This window comes from Nicotiana sylvestris, chromosome 9 (assembly GCF_000393655.2).
Source record: "Nicotiana sylvestris chromosome 9, ASM39365v2, whole genome shotgun sequence".
NCBI classification, from domain to species: Eukaryota; Viridiplantae; Streptophyta; class Magnoliopsida; order Solanales; family Solanaceae; genus Nicotiana; species Nicotiana sylvestris.
The window spans coordinates 22,263-47,966 of record NC_091065.1 but is presented as its reverse complement, the minus strand read 5'-3'; the positions used below and the strand labels follow the sequence as shown (position 1 = coordinate 47,966).

The following is a 25,704-nucleotide window of genomic DNA, read 5'->3' as shown; positions in this document are numbered from 1 at the left end:
ATTGTGTATTTTTCCTATCTATTACAAGGCCTTTATATAGGCATAAAAAGTGAAGAAAATATGTCATGGAATATGTCATTGAACATACAAATTATGTCATTGAATATGTCAATAAGCATTTTAGATGAAGATCATGGAAGAAGAGTAGACATTCATCATACAACAATATGGGTTTTTTTTAGGTTTAATCCAAATAATGCACGCCCCTGCGAGTATACTCCAAATATATCGGGAACATTTTGCATATGCTTTATTGTTCTTATCCCGCTCACTGAAATACTAATTAATCCAACTTCTCCGACCCAGTGCAGTTCGATTTTCTCACAGTCGTCCATGGCGGCAGATACTGCAACCAACCCTGACCGGATACATGCCTTCTTCAGCAACCTCGAGTCCCGGAAAACCCTACTGGCCACCGTCACCGACCTCCACAAAACCCTAACCACCCACTTCACCAACATCGACAAAACCCTCTCCCAGAAATCCGAAACCCTCGATACCGAAATGAAATCCTTCAAGCAAAATACCGAAAATGCCCTCCTGAAGCTCCAGAATCGCGAGAATGCCCTCCCCGACATAGAATCTGGCATGGCCGCTTTCATCGCGGAGAAGAAGGACGCCGCCGTCTCGGAGATTGAAAATGCTGCTGAGGGTTTGGGGGATTTGAGCGAGAAGAGCTTGGCCGAAGTGCTGAGGATTTACTGTAGGAGAATGGATGCCAGCGGCCTCGTTACATTCCTTCAGACGAAGCGAAAGGAGTCTACTGGTTTGAGGACGGAGATTGTCGCTGCCCTTGACACTTGCGTTGACCCAATGAGGTTTTTCACTTACTCTTTCTAGAACTAGAAGGATATTTATGTACTCTCACCTTCATTTTATGTGAACCGATTTGAAAATGTGAACCTATTTGTCTGCACTCGTAGTTTAAGGAAAAACAAACACTTTTTTCGAACTTGTAGTTTAAATTAAATTATTTCCAAATTCAAAAAAGGATACTTTTGTTAACGGATTGAATTGGAAATAGGTTCACATAAATTGAAATGGGGGATTGTGTGTTTGTGGATTACATTTTGCTCTCTTTTCTGCATTTGTTAGATGACTATGTGCACTTCGTTCCGTCTTTATAAGGTGATATATTTGATAATAATGTGGTAATGGAAGAACGATAGCTAGTTGGTAGGTAATGGGAGATATTTTCAGCAATCTATTATGCCGAAGATTGTTTTTTTTCAAAAAAAAATATTGTGATTACACTTTTATTGTAGGTACTATGCTTTCTAGGAGTGGTTTACCCTTTCAGAGATTTATATGTTTAGAAAATATAAACAACCTATAATACTTTTTATTTGTATTTGATTAACGCTGGCATAAGATGAGTTTGAATGGAGTAGCATGGTCAGGGAGGATTCATTTGGGTTTCAACCCATCTTGTTTGGGATTGAGGCGTAGTAGTTGTTGTTTAAGTGAAACCATTTCATTCTAGAAGATGGCACTGTTTCTTGCTTTTAGTCCGAAGAGACTATCAGTAGCTGCAGACCTGCAGTTCAGATTTTGGTTTAGCCTTTCCAATCTAGCACAGAGCCAAGCAGATAGGCATTTAGAGAAGTAAAGATATCAATCAATTTGTTACATAATGATAAAATCGTGAACCAAATCTTGGAGTAGGAGTAAATGATTGACTGGACAAAATGTGCGGAATATACATCCTTTTGGGGGATGGAGGCACGCGTGCTAAAAAACATCAACTTGGAATCAATAAACTAAAGAAGCGCTCAACAAATAAAGTTAAGTTATCAAAGTCTATCCTATCTTCTTTCATTTCGTCCCTGATGTATGAGATGAGGAATCCCTCATAACTGGATTCATCAATAGCTTAGAAAGTAGGAACTGGATGACCGAAAGAAATGAGAATACCCCCCACCTTACTCATCCTGCTTCGAACCATATTTCATGATAAAATCAGCTCTTGGGCACATCACACCTATTAGAAAAAAAGGACATTTACAAGTCTCAACAAAGACCATTCCTTTAATTGGGTAGGACGTATGTGGCTCCTTTTCACCGTCCACAAGGTTTCTATAGCTTATGCACATCCAACTCAACAAGCATATAAACATAACTCTGTGGCATATCCCCTACCTAGCACATATTCTTCTTGGTCCTTCTAGAGAAATACTTATCCGTGTCGTCAACAGCTCTCTGTATTTATTTTGATAGTGTAATAGTTTATTGTAGATCCATTTAAAAAAAAGGTTTACTATAGACTCTCTAGATATGGGGATCCGTCAAGATGGAGACCTAGATACAGAAAATGGGAAATAAACCAATTCACAATTTTAAAACTGTTTTGCATCCTCAATACAAATATGTTCTCGACGAGGCAACATGAATTTCCTTGTGAACCAATGAATTGTGTAGAAAAACAAATAAGGGGATGAGCTAAACAACAGTGATCTGGACTAATAACTTTTGGTTGCTCAACTCTCTTTTGAGGGACTTCTTCCATATTCCACGACTTAAAAATACTTAATTATTTTTGGAGAAGTAATTGAAATCGAACACCTAAAGACTTTCCCCTACTGTATTAACGCCTTCCTTGGCTTTCACAATTATGCATCTTTTAGGTTTTCTATGTTTGTTTTCTTTTATTCTTTTCGGGGCTTAGGGGTTTGGGTGAGGGTGGGTGGGTAGGGAAGGAGACAGGTTTGGTCAGAATCAGAGTTGTCATTGCATATGCCAAAGCAAAGTAGAGGCTTTGAAGCCCACATTGTATATTATGTCGAGTGTTTTTGGTCATCTTATTCTTATCATTTTTTTGCTGGGTTTCTTTCAGGTTGATCTTGGATGCTGCAGAGGAGTTTGTGGGGATGAAGGTAGAGGGGAAGATGATAGGGGCAGATAGGAGGTGGGCATGTGATATGTTAGTTCAGTCAGTTGGGCCAGTTGTGGAAGGGGGTTATGGTGCGGGGAGGAGTTTGAAGGAGAGGGCAGCAAGGGTGTTGGAGAAATGGAAGGGAGTTATGGGTAGTGGGGAGAGGACCAGTGGAGTATGCGCTGCTGAAGCAACAATGTTTTTGCAGTTGGTTATATCATTTGCACTAAAAGAGAGGTTTGAAGAGGAGTTCCTAAGGAAGCTGGTGATGGAGTTTGCTAACAGGAGAGATATGCCAAAGCTTGCGGTTGCCTTTGGATTTGGGAACAAAATAGGGGGTGGGTTCTTATGAACACCATTTATCTGTGTGGAATTAATGTCATGGAAAAATCTGATATCCAGTATCCTCCGTGTAGGCATGCCAAATTTGAATTTAGTTGGCTAGAAAAACTTAAGTTGCTTTAAATATATAACTCCCTCTATCCCAATTTATGTGTCATACTTTTCTTTTTAGTCTCTCCCAAGGAGAATGTCATACTTCCTTATTTAGAAACAATTTCACTTTAAATTTCCTACTTTACTCTTAATGAAGTGATTTACAACCACACAAATATCTATGATTTATTTTAAACCACAAGTTTCAAAATTCTTCCTTTCTTTCTTAAACTCTGTGCTGAGTCAAATACCGCCACATAAATTGGGATGCAGGGAGTAATATTTGGTTTTAAGATATTTTTCATAACTTGCTTCATGTTCAAAAAATTATTTTTCTTAACTTGCTCCGGTACATTATTCAAATTGAAAAAGAACCTATTTCATGTTTTGCTAGTAATTGGAATATGTAACATGGATTTTTTGCCTCCTTTAGGATGTGTTGCCTGACACTTTTACTTGCCTTTTAAACTCTACTATGCTTAAAGATTTTCTTCATTCTATGGGGGTGAGAACCATGGGGTTTCAAGTTCAAATCCCAGCAGAGGTAAAAAATAGTAGGTGGTTTCTTCTCATCTATTCAAACCTTGGGGATAGAGTTTTCTGGTACCTGTTACTGGTGGGAGGTGACAGGTATCCCGTGGAATTAGTCGAGGTGCGCGGAAGCTGGCCCGGGCATCATGGTTATAAAAAAAGATTTTCTTCATTCTAATTTCTGCAGTTGTCTGCATACAATATGATTATATGCGAAGTTAAATTCTACTCTAATTTCTCATGACTTTGAATATGTAAATTTGTAAATGGTGCCTGAATTTCTGTTTAGTGGAACAGAGAGTATTTTTTAGGGACCTGTGTTAGCTTGGAACCGGGAAGTTGTTGAATCCAGCTATTTGCTTTTGGGCCATGAGCTTTATGGTTTTTTGTGATTCCTTTGACTGTTGGACTTGCATTCATTACTATAGAAGATGACTATGTTACCTTTTCTTTGATCAGATATTATTGAAGAGCTGGTGAAGAGTGGCAAAGAGGTTGAAGCAGTATATTTTGCTTATGAGTCGGGATTAGCAGAGCGATTCCCTCCAGTCTCACTTCTTAAGGCATATCTCAGGAACTGTCGAAGAAATTCTAATAACATTTCAAAGAAGGGAAGATTTAGTTCAGCTGCAGTGGTGCGTATATTTTTCTGTCCAGCCCCTCTGTTTTCTACTCATTGTGGTTGCCTGGTTGGTTTAAAAAAACAAAAGTTGCCTGGATGAGAAGTGATATACAAACACATTATTGTGTTCAGTACAACAGAGAGATGAGTGAATCCCCCGCAGCCAAGGAAAGGAGAAGGAACTCTCTTTTCATTTCATTTTCCTGAAATTTTTATATTCTCAATAGTAAGCTAAATCAGTTGCAGGAGGATTACAGAGTAAATTGATGATTCTAAAAGTAATTAATGCCATTCTTTTAATCTTTATGGAGGACATAGTTGTAGAAGTTGCATAAATAGTTTTTAAATCCAAGCCTGCCTATGTCATTTTAAACCAAAGTTATGCGGGAAAAGCAGTGTCATATGATGATATAGGCTAATTTCCATAAAAACAGTAAGTTTGTCGGTAAATCATAACAGGAAGAGGTGTGCAGATTAAAGACCGTAGAGTGTAGGCTTTAAGGACCACCTCAAATTGTACAAGCACCTTCTGCTGTAAATCCTTTTGTGAGATTCTCAGTTATTCGCGCATCTACTTTTATGAATCTGTTCTTTTTTGCTGCTGTAGTCATATGTTCCCTTTCTTTTTATTTATTTGTTTGTCAGTATTGGATAAGTGTGACTTGTTTCTCAGGACAAAGCTAATATTATAGAGTGGGAAGCCACTAAGGCTATAATAAAATGTGTGGAAGATCACAAGCTTGAACAAGAATTTTCTTTGGAAGGACTTAAAAAACGGGTGACAGAGTTGGAGGAGTCCAGAGCAAAAAGGAAAAAGGGCACAGCTCCTCGGGACAAGCATTCAAAAAAGCGGGGCCGTAGAAGTGGCACTGGCAAGTCCAGTGACCCGTCCACCTCTCGGCCTGTTAAATCTGGAAGATTGTCGAATGCCTCTCCTTCTTTTCGCTCCAGGAATCCTCCTCCATCACATCAAGTGCCACCAGTTAGATATACAGGAGCACATAGCTATACCAGCCAGAGTGTATACGAGGCACCTAGCACGGTCTCATATGCTCCAGCTTATAATGGAACCCACACCACAAGTCCGGCTGCACTTCCTCCACAGTACGGATATGCAATTCAAGAAGCTGGAGCTTATAGCGGAACTCACACCCAAAGTACGGCTGCACTTCCTCCACAATATGGATATGCACTGCAAGAAGCTGCTGGAGTTAGTGGAGTGCGGAGTTATCATGGATCATATGGAGGGCAGAGTGGTTATAGTGCGTATGATTATACTCTTCCTGCCACTGCATCTGCATACCCACCTTCATATCCCCCACAGTAGTGCAGACTTTAAAAAGAGAAGACAGACGACATTTTAGTTGTACCTTCAGCTTTATACATGGTATCTAACAAGATAGGAAATATCCTGTACCTCTTTTTGGTTTAAGTATGTTCTCTTCTGACGTTATTTTGCGCAGCTTTTTCCCCAATAGTGTACTTCTTAGTGAATTGCTAATTTCTTTGACTATGCGCGTTGTGATTTTTAAAGATTTGAAGCATCCATAACTGATAAAAAAATAAAGAGGCGAATGCTTAGTCACTTAAGTATGTGGTCTCCTAGCATTATTTTGCGCAGCATTTTCCCTATGGTGGATTCGTGCTAAGATTATTAGTCTTAGGCTAATTTCTAGAAGCATCTCTTTTTCCGTCAAAACAATTTTTGTATATGTATCAACCTTTGACTATAAAAAGGATGTATATACTTATAGGGAGAGGAATTGGTCACAATTTTGAGTTAGGTGGGGAGGTAACAAAATGGTTAAAAAGAAAACACCACTCATATTATCCATTCAAAAATGGGTTGGATAATGAACTTTTTAAAAACAGGTTGAATATGGATAAGAATCATATTATCCACTTAGAAAATAGTTAACCAATGCATAACTAATGTGTTTGACTTTTATATTTGTAAAGCTTCAAATTGATGGTTCCTCAAGTTTGGGAGACTAGGAATTCTCCCAAAAGTGATAATATACAATAAGCCTTGGATAATCCGTTTTTTATCTGTCTCAAACACAGGTCGGATAGGATAATTTATCGGTTTTTTGAATTACCCATTTTCGGCCCACTCATATCCGACCCGCCCCGCCCGTTTGCCACGCCTAGTTACGTGAATTCATGTCGGCTTGTATGGTTTTATATGTTGCATTCATCCAAAAATCGATTTCTGCAAGGTTTTTGAGGCTCATCGCGCATTTGACACCTCTCGAGCATAAGTGATCGTTTCAATTTTGTACCATATACTGTAGGAACGCTTTACCAATTCTTTCTTTGACATATTAATCTCTCCGCATATTGAACGTATTATCACCATCAGAACATCCTTCCAAACATGAAAAAACTCCCTATTAAGGGATTGAAGATCGTGAAAAATAAAGAAGCTCTAGGTGACAATAGGAATCACAGGAATGTAGCTCGAAATAGAAGACAGAAATCAAGATTCACGCATGGCATCTTGTCCTTTGTTATTTTTCTGGATTTGTCCCATATATCAAAAAAGAAGAGACCAAAAAGACGACAATGTCGGCGAGTATTGCACACTCTCAATTAACCCTCACGGCAGCATCCAACACTACAGTCATCTGGCGCCAGTTTCTCATTCCCACCTTCGATTTCTCGCTATCACCTCCTTTCCCATCAAACCTAATGTTCTGCGGGAAGCAGAATTAGTGTCGTCCATTAGCCTTGTAGTGTCACAACTCCGCGAATTTAAAATGTGCAGCTACAGATGCAGAACTGCAGGCAGTGAATGGTTGGCAACTTTCCAAACAAACATCCAGCTAAAGGCAACTCCAGCTCTAAAAGATAATGTAGTACCTAACAAAGAAAAGCAGCCAAATCAACCACCTAAATGTTTAAACCCTCCACCTGAGGTGGGAATTACATAAACCACCTAACAAAAGAAATGGCATTACTGCTCATTTGATTGCCCTGGTGCAAAAGCTGCTCCACTCTTGTGTGAAGAGAATGTGATTTCTGAGGCATCTTAATTATTACTCCACTACACAGTACAGAAATTCTATTTTGTACGTATGAAAACTATAGAAGGTACATGTTAAAAATAAGAAAAGAATTACTGCACTACACAGTAACAGAAATTCTATTTTGTATATATGACAACTATAGAAGGTACATGTTAGAAGTAAGAAAAGAATTTAAAAAGAAAAAGTTATAGAAAGCGGCACTGTATTGGTTTCTCCTGCTCTTTTGGATTGATGAATTCAGTCACACCAAAAATTTTGGCTATAAATGACAATTAATAAGATGGATGAGTTTTTACTCGACTATTTCTCAGGCAAAAACAGAGAACTACAAGTACTCGAAAATTCACAAGAGCAGTGTTTAAAACTCAGAATGGAACAGCCACTCTGACCATAGAAACCTTTCATAAGCCAATTTCCTAATACGGGTGAGGAAAAGCCCCCAAAACCATTTTGTTAACCGTCATTCAAAGGGATTAAGACTTGTTCTTTTCAATTAGCATTTTATTCTATCATAGAGGGAGCTCTTCAAAGGGGAGCCTTGTAGCAACGGTAAAGTTATATCTGTGTGATCTAAAGATCACGGGTACGAGCCGTGGAATCAGCCACTGATACTGCTTGGGTAGGCTGCCTACATCACACCCCCTTGGGGTGCGCCCCTTCCCCGGACCCTGCATGAATGCGGGATGCTTCGTGCACCGGGCTGCCCTTTTTTATAGAGGGAGCTCTACATATATGTGGTTAACCCCCTTCGTGTGAAAGATCAAGAAATCCAACTCGTTATTAGCTACCAATACGAAATAAGCGAGGACACATAAATACATACGTACACGTGTACAAACATGAACCAATAAAGACACAACTAGATATCTTCGCAACTTCAATGTAATTTTTTTTGCTTCTTTATATGCTGTGTAAAACTTAATTTGACTTCTCTCTAGAACACATAAATACATATAAAAACTAACATTAAGAAATCCAACTCGTTATTAGCTACCAATACGAAATAAACGAGGACACATAAATACATACGTACACGTGTACAAACATGAACCAATAAAGACACAACTAGATATCTTCGCAACTTCAATGTAATTTTTTTTTGCTTCTTTATATGCTGTGTAAAACTTAATTTGACTTCTCTCTAGAACACATAAATACATATAAAAACTAACATTAAGAAATCCAACTCGTTATTAGCTACCAATACGAAATAAGCGAGGACACATAAATACATACGTACACGTGTACAAACATGAACCAATAAAGATACAACTAGATATCTTCGCAACTTCAATGTAAATTTTTTTTGCTTCTTTATATGCTGTGTAAAACTTAATTTGACTTCTCTCTAGAACACATAAATACATATAAAAACTAACATTAAGAAATCCAACTCGTTATTAGCTACCAATACGAAATAAGCGAGGACACATAAATACATATGTACACGTGTACAAACATGAACCAATAAAGACACAACTAGATATCTTCGCAACTTCAATGTAAATTTTTTTTGCTTCTTTATATGTTGTGTAAAACTTAATTTGACTTCTCTCTAGAACACATAAATACGTATAAAAACTAACATTAAGTATGACATTGCAACTTCTATGTAGAGCTTAATTTGACTTCTCTCCAGCAAGCTATCATGGGATCCAAGCTCAAATTTAGGTCATAGTTGATATAGGATATGAACAAATACTATTCATTATCTCAGACAAGGGTATCCAAAATTCTACTTGTACCATGTTTCTTAGCGTCAATGGCAATCCCAATAATTCACGAGGACACCAGCAGCTTTTGCATCCTCTTCATCCTATCAAGCACATTTTTAGACGTTTAGGTAAAAAAAAGAAGAGTTCAAGTATTGACACAATTATATTGTCAAAGCTTACAGCAATGAAGCTAGGTTCAATTTTTGCAGTGGAACCTCGTTCAACAATGGAACCTGGTTGAACTTTGCGTGCCTAAGCAAAAGATAGAAACAATGGAACCTGGTTCGGCTTTTGCAGTGTTCCAAGCAGCTACAAGACCTGAAGACATCAAATATCTTAAGTACGTTATAATATGTGGATGCAAAAAGCGGGCATAACTCGGTAGCGGATAAATCAAACAAATACATTTGACAGAAAGGAAACTATACGCAACAGTAATATGGGAACTCTGTGAGTTACAACTTTCTTCCTCCTTTTCGTCAGGAAAAAACTTCCTATAGATTATAGTGGAATAAACCAATATGAAGTTCTAATGAAAGATAAAAAAGACACTTGGATTTACCAACAAAAGCACTGTCCAGTCACTCATATATTAGCAATAAAAAGAGGTTACCAATGGAGTCGGGCCAGCTCTAAATCAGCGATAATACATGCCAGCATCTGAGGAATCAGCTATACAATAATCCTTATTGCGAAACATTAATTTAATGCCACGTGAGAAAATAAATAGCAAATCAACAGTTGGAACACCACGACCAAGAAAGCAGACTTCTTCCAGAGGAGCTCCTATGTCAATAATTGCATCACCAACGTTTCACTCTTTAGAGTTTCAATTCCTTCGAAGTCACTAAAGGAAGAAACTGTTGCAGCAGAGGTGAAGTGTCTCACCTTATTAGGTAAAAGTAAAACCGAAGCCACCTCCCCTGACATTACACCACACAGTGTTTCCAGAGAGAAAACACACTAAAACAGCAGAAAAGAGCCTCTCAAACTTTTCTTTTCACATCCAGTGTCTCTTTCTACCCATTTTCAAAAAAAGTTCAAACTTTTGGATCTCTCCAGCATCTGAACATAACTTATCCGTGAAATACAGGTCTCCAAATTCCCACCAAACGATAAATAGGATATAAAAAAAATGCACATGTTCCAATTCGGTGGCTTCACTTAAACCTCTACACGGGAAAACGGAATTTCAGAATGCTTTTGAATTAGTTCAGCAATTAAAGAATTTAGATAAGGGAATTTGTTCAAAATGACATAGACCATTAACAAACAAGTCTAATGACTAATATAACATAATACATGAACAAAGGTGGTGTTGTGACTAAAAGTTCAACCAATTTGAGGAAAAGGGAAAAAAATACTTACTCCGGAAGGATGAAATGCAAGACGACTGATTGGCTCATATAAAGTGATGGTGCCAAATTATGGTTTCCAGCTCTGAGTTATTTGAGATTGCTTGTACTATGACTCCTCATGGGACTTCCGGACGCTAAAGAATGTGGTATAAACTATACCAAAAACCTTGAATCAAAAAGGACATATGAAGAGTGACCACTTCTCATCGGTGCTAAAATGACATTTCGCTGAAGTGCTTTGAAGTATAAGTTCAAGGACTTAAGTACTCAAGTGTTATATCAACCAGATCATTTTCTTTGCTTTGATGTAAGGCCAATAGCTCCAGCACCTGATGGATATCTTTTGAAAATGGTTTTGAATCATCACCTGATAGAAATTCTTGAACCACACTGTTTACCTCAATTAGACTGCAGCCTGGTGTTTTTTTCATGCTTTTACTTCTTATGAGTTTCCTCATCCTTGATACACCATCCCACTTTCCAAGATCTGCATAAATATTAGCGAGCAGAATGTAGTTCCCTGTATCTTCAGGTTCAAGCTCTAATAGATGTTCCATTGCAATGACTGCCATTTCAAGATTGCGATGAGTTCGACAAGAACTCAATAAGGAACCCCATATAGCAGAGTCGGGCTTCACTGGCATGCTCTTGATGCGTGCAAGAGCTAGTTCAAGACGTCCTGTACGCCCAAGAAGATCAACCAGACAACCATAATGCTCTATCCGTGGCTCTATGTTATAATTATTTTTCATGGAATTAAAGTACCTCAAACCATCATTCACCAGACCAGCATGCGCGCAGGCACAAAGAAGACCAACAAAAGTGATCTCATTTGGTTCAACGGCGGACCTCTGCATTTCATTAAACAACTTCAGTGCCTCATGGGCTCTACCATGGTTTGCTAGGCCTCCAATCATCGTACTCCAGGAGATCACATCTCTTTCAGACATCTCATTGAACAACTGCCAAGCTTGGTTTACACTTCCACATTTTGCATACATTTCCATTAGTGCGTTGCACACAGAAGTCTTCCTCAAATATCCGTACTTTTCTGCATAGAAATGAATCCACTTTCCTAACTCGAGAGCTCCAAGTTGTGCACACGCAGGCAAAACAGCAACCAGACTAATCCAGTCAGGTTTCATCCCAATCATTTGCATTCTCCTAAAAACATCCAAGGCATCTCCATAGCAGCCAGTTTTTGTGTATCCCGAAATCATAGCTGTCCAAGAAACAACAGTCTTGTTTGGCATCTCTTCAAATAAAGCTCTTGCCTTTCTCACTTGACGCAACTTTATATGCCCGGAAATGAGACTGTTCCAAGAAATCACATCTCTCTCGCTCATTTCCTCGAATAATTTATGTGCGTAACTCATTTGATCACACTTCACATACATATCCAATAAAGAATTCTCTATCATACTACTAGACTTAAACCCAAATTTACTCACCTGCCCATGGAATTGTTTACCTAGATTAACACACAAAAGCCCCCCACATGACCTAATAACAAATGGGTATGTGTATTCATCAGGAGAAGTTGTTTCTTCACTCTCGGTTTGTTCCATCATTTGCTTATAGATATTGATACACGGCACATACCTCTGTCTGTTTGTATAGGCTCTGATCATACAATTGTACAAATAGTTGTTTGGCTCCTCAACTTGTTTGAACAGCAAACTGGCATAGTCTACTTCTCCCAATTTGTCACATATCTCAACCATTTTGGTCACCAAGTAGTTACTCTGTGAAAGGGAAAACTTGACCATTTGAGCATGTATTTTCTTCATAAAACCCGTGCTCTTGCAATTTCTCAACATGGGTATAAACATATCTTCCAGTCCTTTGACCGTTAGGAATCCAAATTTGGTATCCATCTTGCACTCTGATCATATTCTTAAGTTAAGGACTCTGAGGCGAAGTTATTGAAAGGGGCTATATCTTTCAATCAGTGCCGAGGCTTGTAATTTGAAAGCTGCAGCTATCCCAATACCTAGGGCAAAAATACAACAACAACAACAAACTCAGTATATTCTCACAGATGGGGTCTGAGAAGGTTAGTGTGTACACAAAATTTACCCTTGCGAAGGTAAAAATACTTATACCATCATTGCAGTAAACTCAATAAGCTAAATTTGGTCACAATAAAATCACTTCCTCCACATTTCACATAATATCTTTTTGGCCGGAAATGTCACCGAACTACACCGGTCTTCCTATTTCGCAAGCCATAGAATTGAAGCAAATTGTGAAATTTCAAACTGTAATTCGAAAAAGGTGCAAGAAAAACATACCGAACTACGCCGGTCTTCCTATTTCGCAAGCCATAGAATTGAAGCAAATTGTGAAATTTCAAACTGTAATTCGGAAAAGGTGCAAGAAAAACATACTCCAATGTTCTTTCGAAATAATTGCAGTAACTGATAGCTTGTGATGAACTTTACCTCGTTAAAAATATGGTGGCAGAGGAGAGGAGGAAGAAGTAGGGGCGGGATTTTGGGCAATTTGGATTGGATATGAAAATTTAGGTTTGGACTTTGGTTTTTGGGTCGAAGAAATTACAATTCAAATCCAATTTAAATAAACTTGGATTTGATAGTATTTTTTAAGTTTGGATTCGGATTAATCGATTTGAATATTTTGGATTTTCAGTTTTGAGCTTATAAGTTGAGATGTTTCTTGAAGTATTCATGTTAAATTGCCTAAAAATTTTTCATTTTCACGCAATAATCTAAGAGCCTATTTGGGGGCGAACGACACAAATAGCCACTAAAAGCAGTGGCTTTTATTTTAAAGCCATTGTTTTCAATGTATTTAGACTTTAGTCACTCCTTTAAAAAATATATACCTGACTGGACGAAAATACCCTTCTGGTATAACTTATACCTACGCTATCAACACAAGCAGCAGTTACACAAAGAGAAGAAGCGAGCAGCAGCAGCAGTTACCACAACGGCGATCAACTGAGGACGAACCACCATTTCTCTTCCCGATTTCAAAAATTCAGCATTCTAATCCAAAAAAACGACATAGATAAACAGTAAGTTGTAATTTCATGTGTTTCTATCAATTTTTATTTCGCTATAGTTATACTTTTTTAGATCTGTATTGATTTGATTATATATTAGATAAGAATTTGATTTTTTTTGAATTTCTGGATTGATAAATTTATAGACACCGCCTCCTATGATAATTCTGTATTCCGGACATAGTGTCTTCATTTTGGAAATTGAATTCAAAAAAATAAGAACACTATGTCCTTAACTTTGATTCTACTGGCCTCATTTTGCAAATTGAATAAAAAAACTTAAGGACAAAATGTCCTTCACTTTGTTGTTGTTCTTCTGTATACAAAGTCCTGTAGCTTGAGTTTCAAATTGTATGTTTTAATTTCTGGTTCAAATGTTAAGGACTGACAGTCCTTAACTTTTAAATACATGTTTAAATGTTAAGGACTAGCAGTCCTTAACTTTAAATTCCATGTTTAAATGTTAAAGGATAGGCAGTCCTTAACTTTTAATTTCTGGTTCAAAAGTTAAGGACTGACAGTCCTTAACTTTTAATTCCATGTTTAAATGTTAAGGACTGACAGTCCTTAACTTTAATTATATGTTTAAATGTTAAAGTACAGGCAGTCCTTAGCTTTTAATTTCTGGTTCAAAAGTTAAGGACTGGCAGTCCTTAACTTTTAATTCCATGTTTAAATGTTAAGGACTGACAGTCCTTAACTTTTAATTCCATGTTTAAATGTTAAGGACTGGCAGTCCTTAACTTTAATTACATGTTTAAATGTTAAAGGACAGGCAGTCCTTAGCTTTTAATTTCTGGTTCAAAAGTTAAGGACTAGCAGTCCTTAACTTTTAATTCCATGTTTAAAACTTAAGAACTGGCAGTCCTTAACTTTAATTATATGTTTAAATGTTAAAGTACAGACAGTCCTTAGCTTTTAATTTCTGGTTAAAAAGTTAAGGACTGGAAGTTCTTAACTTTTAATTCCATGTTTAAATGTTAAGGACAGGAAGTCCTTATCTTGGTCTTGCACTTACAGTACACCTGTTATTAATTCTACAAGGATTGCTTTATAACGTATGTCCTTTGTTTCCCATTCTCTTGACTTGTAGGATGGAAACAATATGTATAATAGTTGCTTTTAATGGTAGATGGACTGAAGACTATAAATATCTTGATCATCAAACAAAGCTTTTCCTAGCACGTGAGTCAATTCAATTTGAAGATTTTGTTAAACCGATTTTTGAGCTTATTGAATTGGATAGAGAAAAGTTTGAAATAGTGATATGGTTTGATATCAACCTTGGAACAAGCAAAGGAATGCTTGTATCCAAAGATTTAGATCTTCACACATGTATAGAGTTGCTAAAAACTCATTCACTCTTCAAGAGCTGTCGTTTCATAGTTGATATTTCGGAAAGAGTTTTTGCATCAACAAGCAATGAACATGCCAACACAAAAACTCAACATGACAATCAAGAGCGATGCCAACAGATAGTTGAAGTAGATATGGTTGAAGCTCAACCATTAAATGAAGAGGTGCATCAAACATTTGATTCTATTCAAGTAGAAGGAAAATTTGGGACTCGCGCGAAATTCCAGTTTTATGGCCGTAAAATGCCAAAAAATATAATTTGGTCATGGCGGGGCGGTGAATATGGTTACTTAGGCCGTATTTGACATCCCGAAAAAATTTTAGGCGATCCGGATCCGGGGTCCCGGGCCCACGGCGGAAGGCGTGGGCTATAGCACACGAAAATTTGGGACTCGCGCGGAATTCCAATTTTATGGCCGTAAAATGCCAAAAAACATAATTTGATCATGTCGGGGCGGTTAATATGTTTCCTTAGACCGTATTCGACGTCCCGGAAAAATTTTAGGCAATTCGGGTCCGGGGTCCCGGGCCCACGGCGGAAGGCGTGGGCTATAGCACACAAAAATTTGGGACTCGCGCGGAATTCCAATTTTATGGCCGTAAAATGCCAAAAAACATAATTTGATCATGTCGGGGCGGTTAATATGTTTCCTTAGACCGTATTCGACGTCCCGGAAAAATTTTAGGCAATTCGGGTCCGGGGTCCCGGGCCCACGGCGGAAGGCGTGGGCTATAGCACACAAAAATTTGGGACTCGCACGGAATTCCAATTTTATGGCCGTAAAATGCCAAAAAACATAATTTGATCATGTCGGGGCGGTTAATATGTTTCCTTAGACCGTATTCGACGTCCCGGAAAAATTTTAGGCAATTCGGGTCCGGGGTCCCGGGCCCACGGCGGAAGGCGTGGGCTATAGCACACAAAAATTTGGGACTCGCGCGGAATTCCAATTTTATGGCCGTAAAATGCCAAAAAACATAATTTGATCATGTCGGGGCGGTTAATATGTTTCCTTAGACCGTATTCGACGTCCCGGAAAAATTTTAGGCAATTCGGGTCCGGGGTCCCGGGCCCACGGCGGAAGGCGTGGGCTATAGCACACAAAAATTTGGGACTCGCGCGGAATTCCAATTTTATGGCCGTAAAATGCCAAAAAACATAATTTGATCATGTCGGGGCGGTTAATATGTTTCCTTAGACCGTATTCGACGTCCCGGAAAAATTTTAGGCAATTCGGGTCCGGGGTCCCGGGCCCACGGCGGAAGGCGTGGGCTATAGCACACAAAAATTTGGGACTCGCGCGGAATTCCAATTTTATGGCCGTAAAATGCCAAAAAACATAATTTGATCATGTCGGGGCGGTTAATATGTTTCCTTAGACCGTATTCGACGTCCCGGAAAAATTTTAGGCAATTCGGGTCCGGGGTCCCGGGCCCACGGCGGAAGGCGTGGGCTATAGCACACAAAAATTTGGGACTCGCGCGGAATTCCAATTTTATGGCCGTAAAATGCCAAAAAACATAATTTGATCATGGCGGGGAAGTTAATATGTTTCCTTAGACCGTATTCGACGTCCCGGAAAAATTTTAGGCAATTCGGGTCCCGGGTCCCGGGCCCACGGCGGAAGGCGTGGGCTATAGCACACAAAAATTTGGGACTCGCGCGGATTTCCAGTTTTATGGCCGTAAAATGCCAAAAAATATAATTTGGTCATGGCGGGGCGGTGAATATGATTCCTTAGGCCGTATTTGACATCCCGGAAAAATTTTCGGCGATCCGGATCCGGGATCCCGGGCCCACGGCGGAAGGCGTGGGATATAACACACGAAAATTTGAGACTCGCGCGGATTTCCAGTTTTATGGCTGCAAAATACTAAAAAACATAATTTGGTCATGGAGGAGTGGTGACTATGGTTCCTTAGGCCGTATTTGACATCCCGAAAAAATTTTAGGTGATTCGGGTCCGGGGTCCCGGGCCCACGGCGGAAGGCGTGGGCTATAGCACATGAAAATTTGGGACTCGCGCGGATTTGCAGTTTTATGGCCGTAAAATGCCAAAAAACATAATTTGGTCATGGAGGAGCAGTGAATATGGTTCCTTAGGCCATATTCGACGTCCCGGAAAAATTTTTAGGCGATCCGGATCCGGGGTCCCGGGCCCACGGCGGAAGGCGTGGGCTATAGGACACGAAAATTTGGGACTCGCGCAGAATTCAAATTTTATGGCCGTAAAAAGCCAAAAAACATAATTTGATCATGTCGGGGCAGTTAATATGTTTCCTTAGACCGTATTCGAAGTCCGGGAAAAATTTTAGGCAATCCGGGTCCGGGGTCCCGGGCCCACGACGGAAGGCGTGGGATATAGCACACGAAACTTTGGGACTCGCGCGGAATTCCAATTTTATGGCCGTAAAATGCCAAAAAACATAATTTGATCATGGCGGGGTGGTTAATATGTTTCCTTAGACCGTATTCGACGTCCCGAAAAAATTTTAGTCGATCCGGGTCCGGGGTACCGGTCCCACGGCCGAAGGCGTGGGCTATAGCACACGAAAATTTGGGACTCGCGCAGAATTCCAATTTTATGGTCGTAAAATGCCAAAAAAACATAATTTGATCATGGAGGGGTGGTGAATATTGTTCCTTAGGCCGTATTCGACATCCCGGAAAAATTTTAGGCGATCCGGATCCGAGGTCCCGGGCCCACGGCGGAAGGCGTGGGATATAGCACACGAAACTTTGGGACTCGCGCGGAATTCCAATTTTATGGCCGTAAAATGCCAAAAAACATAATTTGATCATGTCGGGGTGGTTAATATGTTTCCTTAGACCGTATTCGACGTCCCGAAAAAATTTTAGGCGATCCGGGTCCGGGGTCCCGGTCCCACGGCCGAAGGCGTGGGCTATAGCACACGAAAATTTGGGACTCGCGCAGAATTCCAATTTTATGGCCGTAAAATGACAAAAAACATAATTTGATCATGGCGGGGTGGTGAATATTGTTCCTTAGGCCGTATTCGACATCCCAGAAAAATTTTAGGCGATCCGGATATGAGGTCCCGGACCCACGGCGGAAGGCGTGGGCTATAGCACACGAAACTTTGGGACTAGCGCGGAATTTCAGTTTTATGGCCGTAAAATGCCAAAAAACATAATTTGATCTTGGCGGGGTGGTGAATATGTTTCCTTAGACCATATTCGACGTCTCGGAAAACTTTTAGGCAATTCGGGTCCGGGGTCCCGGGCCCACGGCGGAAGGCGTGGGCTATAGTACACGAAAATTTGGGACTCGCGCGAAATTCCAGTTTTATGGCCGTAAAATGCCAAAAAATATAATTTGGTCATGGCGGGGCGGTGAATATGGTTACTTAGGCCGTATTTGACATTTCGAAAATTTTTTAGGGGATCCGGGGTCCCGGGCCCACGGCGGAAGGCGTGGGCTATAGCACACGAAAATTTGGGACTCACGCGGAATTCCAATTTTATGGCCGTAAAATGCCAAAAAACATAATTTGATCATGTCGGGGCGGTGAATATGTTTCCTTAGACCGTATTCAACGTCCAGAAATTTTTTTAGCCAATCTAGGTCCGGGGTCCCGAGCCCACGGTGGAAGGCGTGGGCTATAGCACACAAAAATTTGGGACTCGCGCGGAATTCCAATTTTATGGCCGTAAAATGCCAAAAAACATAATTTGATCATGGCGGGGCGGTTAATATGTTTCCTTAGACCGTATTCGACGTCTCGGAAAATTTTTAGGCAATTCGGGTCCGGGGTCCCGGGCCCACGGCGGAAGGCGTGGGCTATAGCACACAAAAATTTGGGACTCGCGTGGATTTCCATTTTTATGGCCGTAAAATGCCAAAAAATGTAATTTGGTCATGTCGGGGCGGTGAATATGGTTCCTTAGGCTGTATTTGACATCCCGGAAATTTTTTAGGCGATCCGGATTCGGGGTCCCGGGCCCACGACGGAAGGCATGGGCTATAGCACACGAAAATTAGGGACTCGCGCGGAATTCCAATTTTATGGCCGTAAAAAGCCAAAAAACATAATTTGATCATGTCGGGGCAGTTAATATGTTTCCTTAGACCGTATTCGAAGTCCGGGAAAAATTTTAGGCAATCCGGGTCCGGGGTCCCAGGCCCACGGCGGAAGGCGTGGGATATAGCACACGAAACTTTGGGACTCGCGCGGAATTCCAATTTTATGGCCGTAAAATGCCAAAAAACATAAGTTGATCATGGCGGGGAAGTTAATATGTTTCCTTAGACCGTATTCGACGTCCCGGAAAAATTTTAGGCATTTCAGGTCCGGGGTCCCGGGCCCACGGCGGAAGGCGTGGGCTATAGCACACAAAAATTTGGGACTCGCGCGGATTTCCAGTTTTATAGCCGTAAAATGCCTAAAAATGTAATTTGGTCATGGCGGGGCGGTGAATATGTTTCCTTAGACCGTATTCAACGTCCAGAAATTTTTTAGCCAATCTGGGTCCGGGGTCCCGAGCCCACGGTGGAAGGCGTGGGCTATAGCACACAAAAATTTGGGACTCGCGCGGAATTCCAATTTTATGGCCGTAAAATGCCAAAAAACATAATTTGATCATGGCGGGGCGGTTAATATGTTTCCTTAGACCGTATTCGACGTCTCGGAAAAATTTTAGGCAATTCGGGTCCGGGGTCCCGGGCCCACGGCGGAAGGCGTGGGCTATAGCACACAAAAATTTGGGACTCGCGTGGATTTCCAGTTTTATGGCCGTAAAATGCCAAAAAATGTAATTTGGTCATGTCGGGGCGGTGAATATGGTTCCTTAGGCTGTATTTGACATCCCGGAAATTTTTTAGGCGATCCGGATTCGGGGTCCCGGGCCCACGACGGAAGGCATGGGCTATAGCACACGAAAATTAGGGACTCGCGCGGAATTCCAATTTTATGGCCGTAAAAAGCCAAAAAACATAATTTGATCATGTCGGGGCAGTTAATATGTTTCCTTAGACCGTATTCGAAGTCCGGGAAAAATTTTAGGCAATCCGGGTCCGGGGTCCCAGGCCCACGGCGGAAGGCGTGGGATATAGCACACGAAACTTTGGGACTCGCGCGAAATTCCAATTTTATGGCCGTAAAATGCCAAAAAACATAATTTGATCATGGAGGGGAAGTTAATATGTTTCCTTAGACCGTATTCGACGTCCCGGAAAAATTTTAGGCAATTCGGGTCCGGGGTCCCGGGCCCACGGCGGAAGGCGTGGGCTATAGCACACAAAAATTTGGGACTCGCGCGGATTTCCAGTTTTATGGCCGTAAAATGCCAAAAAATGTAATTTGGTCATGGCGGGGCGGTGAATATGGTTCCTTAGGCCGTATTTGACATCCCGGAAAAATATTAGGCGATCCAGATCCGGGGTCCCGGTCCCACGGCGGAAGACGTGGGCTATAGCACATGAAAATTTGGGACTCGCGCGGATTTCCAATTTTATGGCCGTAAAATGCCAAAAAACATAATTTGATCATGCAGGGGTGGTGAATATGGTTCCTTAGGGCGTATTTGACATCCCGGAAAAATTTTAGGTGATCCGGATCCGGGGTCCCGGGCCCACGGCGGAAGGCGTGGGATATAACACACGAAAATTTCGGACTCGCGCGGATTTCCAGTTTTATGGCCATAAAATGCCAAAAAACATATCATGGCAGAGCGGTGACTATGGTTCCTTAGGCCATATTCGACGTCCCAGAAAAATTTTAGGCGATCCGGGTCCGCGGTCCCGGTCCCACGGCGGAAGGCGTCGGCTATAGCACACGAAAATTTGGGACTCGCGCAGAATTCCAATTTTATGGTCGTAATATGCCAAAAAACATAATTTGAACATGCAGGGGTGGTGAATATGGTTCCTTAGGCTGTATTCGACATCCCGGAAAATTTTAGGCGATCCGTATCCGGGGTCCCGGGTCCACGGCGAAAGGCGTGGGATATATCACACGAAACTTTGGGACTCGCGCGGAATTCCAATTTGATGGCCGTAAAATTCCAAAAAACATAATTTGATCATGGCGGGGTGGTTAATATGTTTCCTTAGACCGTATTCGACGTACCGAAAAAATTTTAGTCGATCCGGGTCCGGGTTCCCGGTCCCACGGCCGAAGGCGTGGGCTATAGCACATGAAAATTTGGGACTCGCGCAGAATTCCAATTTTATGGTCGTAAAATGCCAAAAAACATAATTTGATCATGGAGGGGTGGTGAATATTGTTCCTTAGGCCGTATTCGACATCCCGGAAAAATTTTAGGCGATCCGGATCCGAGGTCCCGGGCCCACGGCGGAAGGCGTGGGATATAGCACACGAAACTTTGGGACTCGCGCGAAATTCCAATTTTATGGCCATAAAATGACAAAAAACATAATTTGATCATGTCGGGGTGGTTAATATTTTTCCTTAAACCGTATTCGACGTCCCGAAAAAATTTTAGGCGATCCGGGTCCGGGGTCCCGGTCCCACGGCCGAAGGCGTGGGCTATAGCACACGAAAATTTGGGACTCGCGCAGAATTCCAATTTTATGGTCGTAAAATGCCAAAAAACATAATTTGATCATGGCGGGGTGGTGAATATTGTTCCTTAGGCCGTATTCGACATCCCGGAAAAATTTTAGGCGATCCGGATACGAGGTCCCGGGCCCACGGCGGAAGGCGTGGGCTATAGCACACGAAAATTTGGGACTCGCGCGGAATTCCAATTTTATGGCCGTAAAATGCCAAAAAACATAATTTGATCATGTCGGGGCGGTTAATATGTTTCCTTAGACCGTATTCGACGTCCCGGAAAAATTTTAGGCAATTCGGGTCCGGGGTCCCGGGCCCACGGCGGAAGGCGTGGGCTATAGCACACAAAAATTTGGGACTCGCGCGGATTTCCAGTTTTATGGCCGTAAAATGCCAAAAAATGTAATTTGGTCATGGAGGGCCGGTGAATATGGTTCCTTAGGCCGTATTTGACATCCCGGAAAAATTTTAGGCGATCCGGATCCGGGGTCCCGGTCCCACGGCGGAAGACGTGGGCTATAGCACACGAAAATTTGGGACTCGCGCGGAATTCCAATTTTATGGCCGTAAAATGCCAAAAAACATAATTTGATCATGGCGGGGTGGTTAATATGTTTCCTTAGACCGTATTCGACGTCCCGAAAAAATTTTAGGCAATCCGGGTCCGGGGTCCCGGTCCCACGGCCGAAGGCGTGTGCTATAGCACACGAAAATTTGGGACTCGCGCAGAATTCCAATTTTATGGTCGTAAAATGCCAAAAAACATAATTTGATCATGGAAGGGCGGTTAATATGTTTCCTTAGACCCTATTCGATGTCCCGGAAAAATTTTAGGCAATTCGGGTCCGGGGTCCCGGGCCCACGGCGGAAGGCGTGGGATATAGCACACGAAACTTTGGGACTCGCGCGAATTTCCAGTTATATGGCCGTAAAATTCCAAAAAATGTAATTCGGTCATGGCGGGGCGGTGAATATGGTTCCTTAGGCCGTATTTGACATCCCGGAAAATTTTTAGGCGATCCGGGTCCGGGGTCCCGGTCCCACGGCCGAAGGCGTGGGCTATAGCACACGAAATTTTGGGACTCGCGCAGAATTCCAAATTTATGGCCGTAAAATGCCAAAAAACATAATTTGATCATGGCGGGGGTGGTGAATATTGTTCCTTAGGCCGTATTCGACATCCTAGAAAAATTTTAGGCGATCCGGATATGAGGTCCCGGGCCCACGGCGGAAGGCGTGGGCTATAGCACACAAAAATTTGGGACTCGCGCGGAATTCCAATTTTATGGCCGTAAAATGCCAAAAAACATAATTTGATCATGTCGGGGCGGTTAATATGTTTCCTTAGACCGTATTCGACGTCCCGGAAAAATTTTAGGCAATTCGGGTCCGGGGTCCCGGGCCCACGGCGGAAGGCGTGGGCTATAGCACACAAAAATTTGGGACTCGCGCGGAATTCCAATTTTATGGCCGTAAAATGCCAAAAAACATAATTTGATCATGTCGGGGCGGTTAATATGTTTCCTTAGACCGTATTCGACGTCCCGGAAAAATTTTAGGCAATTCGGGTCCGGGGTCCCGGGCCCACGGCGGAAGGCGTGGGCTATAGCACACAAAAATTTGGGACTCGCGCGGAATTCCAATTTTATGGCCGTAAAATGCCAAAAAACATAATTTGATCATGTCGGGGCGGTTAATATGTTTCCTTAGACCGTATTCGACGTCCCGGAAAAATTTTAGGCAATTCGGGTCCGGGGTCCCGGGCCCACGGCGGAAGGCGTGGGCTATAGCACACAAAAATTTGGGACTCGCGCGGAATTCCAATTTTATGGCCGTAAAATGCCAAAAAACATAATTTGATCATGTCGGGGCGGTTAATATGTTTCCTTAGACCGTATTCGACGTCCCGGAAAAATTTTAGGCAATTCGGGTCCGGGGTCCCGGGCCCACGGCGGAAGGCGTGGGCTATAGCACACAAAAATTTGGGACTCGCGCGGAATTCCAATTTTATGGCCGTAAAATGCCAAAAAACATAATTTGATCATGTCGGGGCGGTTAATATGTTTCCTTAGACCGTATTCGACGTCCCGGAAAAATTTTAGGCAATTCGGGTCCGGGGTCCCGGGCCCACGGCGGAAGGCGTGGGCTATAGCACACAAAAATTTGGGACTCGCGCGGAATTCCAATTTTATGGCCGTAAAATGCCAAAAAACATAATTTGATCATGTCGGGGCGGTTAATATGTTTCCTTAGACCGTATTCGACGTCCCGGAAAAATTTTAGGCAATTCGGGTCCGGGGTCCCGGGCCCACGGCGGAAGGCGTGGGCTATAGCACACAAAAATTTGGGACTCGCGCGGAATTCCAATTTTATGGCCGTAAAATGCCAAAAAACATAATTTGATCATGTCGGGGCGGTTAATATGTTTCCTTAGACCGTATTCGACGTCCCGGAAAAATTTTAGGCAATTCGGGTCCGGGGTCCCGGGCCCACGGCGGAAGGCGTGGGCTATAGCACACAAAAATTTGGGACTCGCGCGGAATTCCAATTTTATGGCCGTAAAATGCCAAAAAACATAATTTGATCATGTCGGGGCGGTTAATATGTTTCCTTAGACCGTATTCGACGTCCCGGAAAAATTTTAGGCAATTCGGGTCCGGGGTCCCGGGCCCACGGCGGAAGGCGTGGGCTATAGCACACAAAAATTTGGGACTCGCGCAGAATTCCAATTTTATGGCCGTAAAATGCTAAAAAACATAATTTGGTCATGTTGGAGTGGTGACTATGGTTCCTTAGGCCGTATTTGACATCCCGGAAAAATTTTAGTCGATCCGGGTCCGGGGTCCCGGGCCCACGGCGGAAGGCGTGGGCTATAGCACATGAAACGTTGGGACTCGCGCAGAATTCCAGTTTTATGGCCGTAAAATGCCAAAAAACATAATTTGATCATGGCGAGGCGGTGAATATGGTTCCTTAGGCCGTTTTTGACATAACGGAAAAATTTTTGGCGATCTGGGTCCGCGGTCCCGGTCCCACGGCGGAAGGCGTGGGCTATAGCACACGAAAATTTGGGACTCGCGCAGAATTCCAATTTTATGGTCGTAATATGCCAAAAAACATAATTTGAACATGCAGGGGTGGTGAATATGGTTCCTTAGGCTGTATTCGACATCCCGTAAAATTTTAGGCGATCCGTATCCGGGGTCCCGGGCCCACGGCGAAAGGCGTGGGTTATATCACACGAAACTTTGGGACTCGCGTGGAATTCCAATTTGATGGCCGTAAAATTCCAAAAAACATAATTTGATCATGGCGGGGTGGTTAATATGTTTCCTTAGACCGTATTCGACGTCCCGAAAAAATTTTAGTCGATCCGGGTCCGGGGTCCCGGTCCCACGGCCGAAGGCGTGGGCTATAACACACGAAAATTTGGGACTCGCGCAGAATTCCAATTTTATGGTCGTAAAATGCCAAAAAACATAATTTGATCATGGAGGGGTGGTGAATATTGTTCCTTAGGCCGTATTCGACATCCCGGAAAAATTTTAGGCGATCCGGATCCGAGGTCCCGGGCCCACGGCGGAAGGCGTGGGATATAGCACACGAAACTTTGGGACTCGCGCGAAATTCCAATTTTATGGCCATAAAATGACAAAAAACATAATTTGATCATGTCGGGGTGGTTAATATGTTTCCTTCAACTGTATTCGACGTCCCGAAAAAATTTTAGGCGATCCGGGTCCGGGGTCCCGGTCCCACGGCCGAAGGCGTGGGCTATAGCACACGAAAATTTGGGACTCGCGCAGAATTCCAATTTTATGGTCGTAAAATGCCAAAAAACATAATTTGATCATGGCGGGGTGGTGAATATTGTTCCTTAGGCCGTATTCGACATCCCGGAAAAATTTTAGGCGATCCGGATACGAGGTCCCGGGCCCACGGCGGAAGGCATGGGATATAACACACGAAACTTTGGGACTCGCGCGGAATTCCAATTTTATGGCCGTAAAATGCCAAAAAACATAATTTGATCATGGAAGGGCGGTTAATATGTTTCCTTAGACCCTATTCGATGTCCCGGAAAAATTTTAGGCAATTCGGGTCCGGGGTCCCGGGCCCACGGCGGAAGGCGTGGGCTATAGCACACAAAAATTTGGGACTCGCGCGAATTTCCAGTTATATGGCCGTAAAATTCCAAAAAATGTAATTCGGTCATGGCGG

General features: G+C 42.1%; 2 protein-coding genes across 4 annotated transcripts; one reads left to right on the top strand and one right to left on the bottom strand.

Moving 5' to 3' along the window:
* The first annotated feature begins 204 nt into the window (after positions 1–204).
* LOC104217606 (FRIGIDA-like protein 4a) lies at positions 205–5,973 on the top strand. The gene is made up of 4 exons (XM_009767899.2): positions 205–818; positions 2,834–3,210; positions 4,298–4,473; positions 5,134–5,973. Exons 1-4 carry the CDS (start codon positions 334–336, stop codon positions 5,785–5,787), a joined length of 1,692 nt encoding a protein of 563 aa, XP_009766201.1. The 5' UTR covers positions 205–333; the 3' UTR covers positions 5,788–5,973.
* Positions 5,974–6,878: 905 nt separating this feature from the next.
* LOC104217604 (pentatricopeptide repeat-containing protein At2g20540) lies at positions 6,879–13,127 on the bottom strand. Of its 3 annotated transcripts, XM_009767897.2 has the most exons (5): positions 12,857–13,127; positions 10,573–12,555; positions 9,385–9,522; positions 9,235–9,305; positions 6,879–7,322 (listed from the first exon to the last, which is right to left on the bottom strand). In XM_009767897.2, exon 2 carries the CDS (start codon positions 12,437–12,439, stop codon positions 10,814–10,816), a length of 1,626 nt encoding a protein of 541 aa, XP_009766199.1. In that variant the 5' UTR covers positions 12,440–12,555; positions 12,857–13,127; the 3' UTR covers positions 6,879–7,322; positions 9,235–9,305; positions 9,385–9,522; positions 10,573–10,813. The 3 variants fall into 3 exon arrangements, with proteins under 3 accessions (XP_009766199.1, XP_009766200.1, XP_009766198.1); XM_009767898.2 differs by having other exon boundaries at positions 6,879–9,305; positions 9,385–9,539; XM_009767896.2 differs by lacking the exon at positions 12,857–13,127 and adding an exon at positions 12,761–12,850 and having other exon boundaries at positions 6,879–9,305.
* Positions 13,128–25,704: the final 12,577 nt, after the last annotated feature.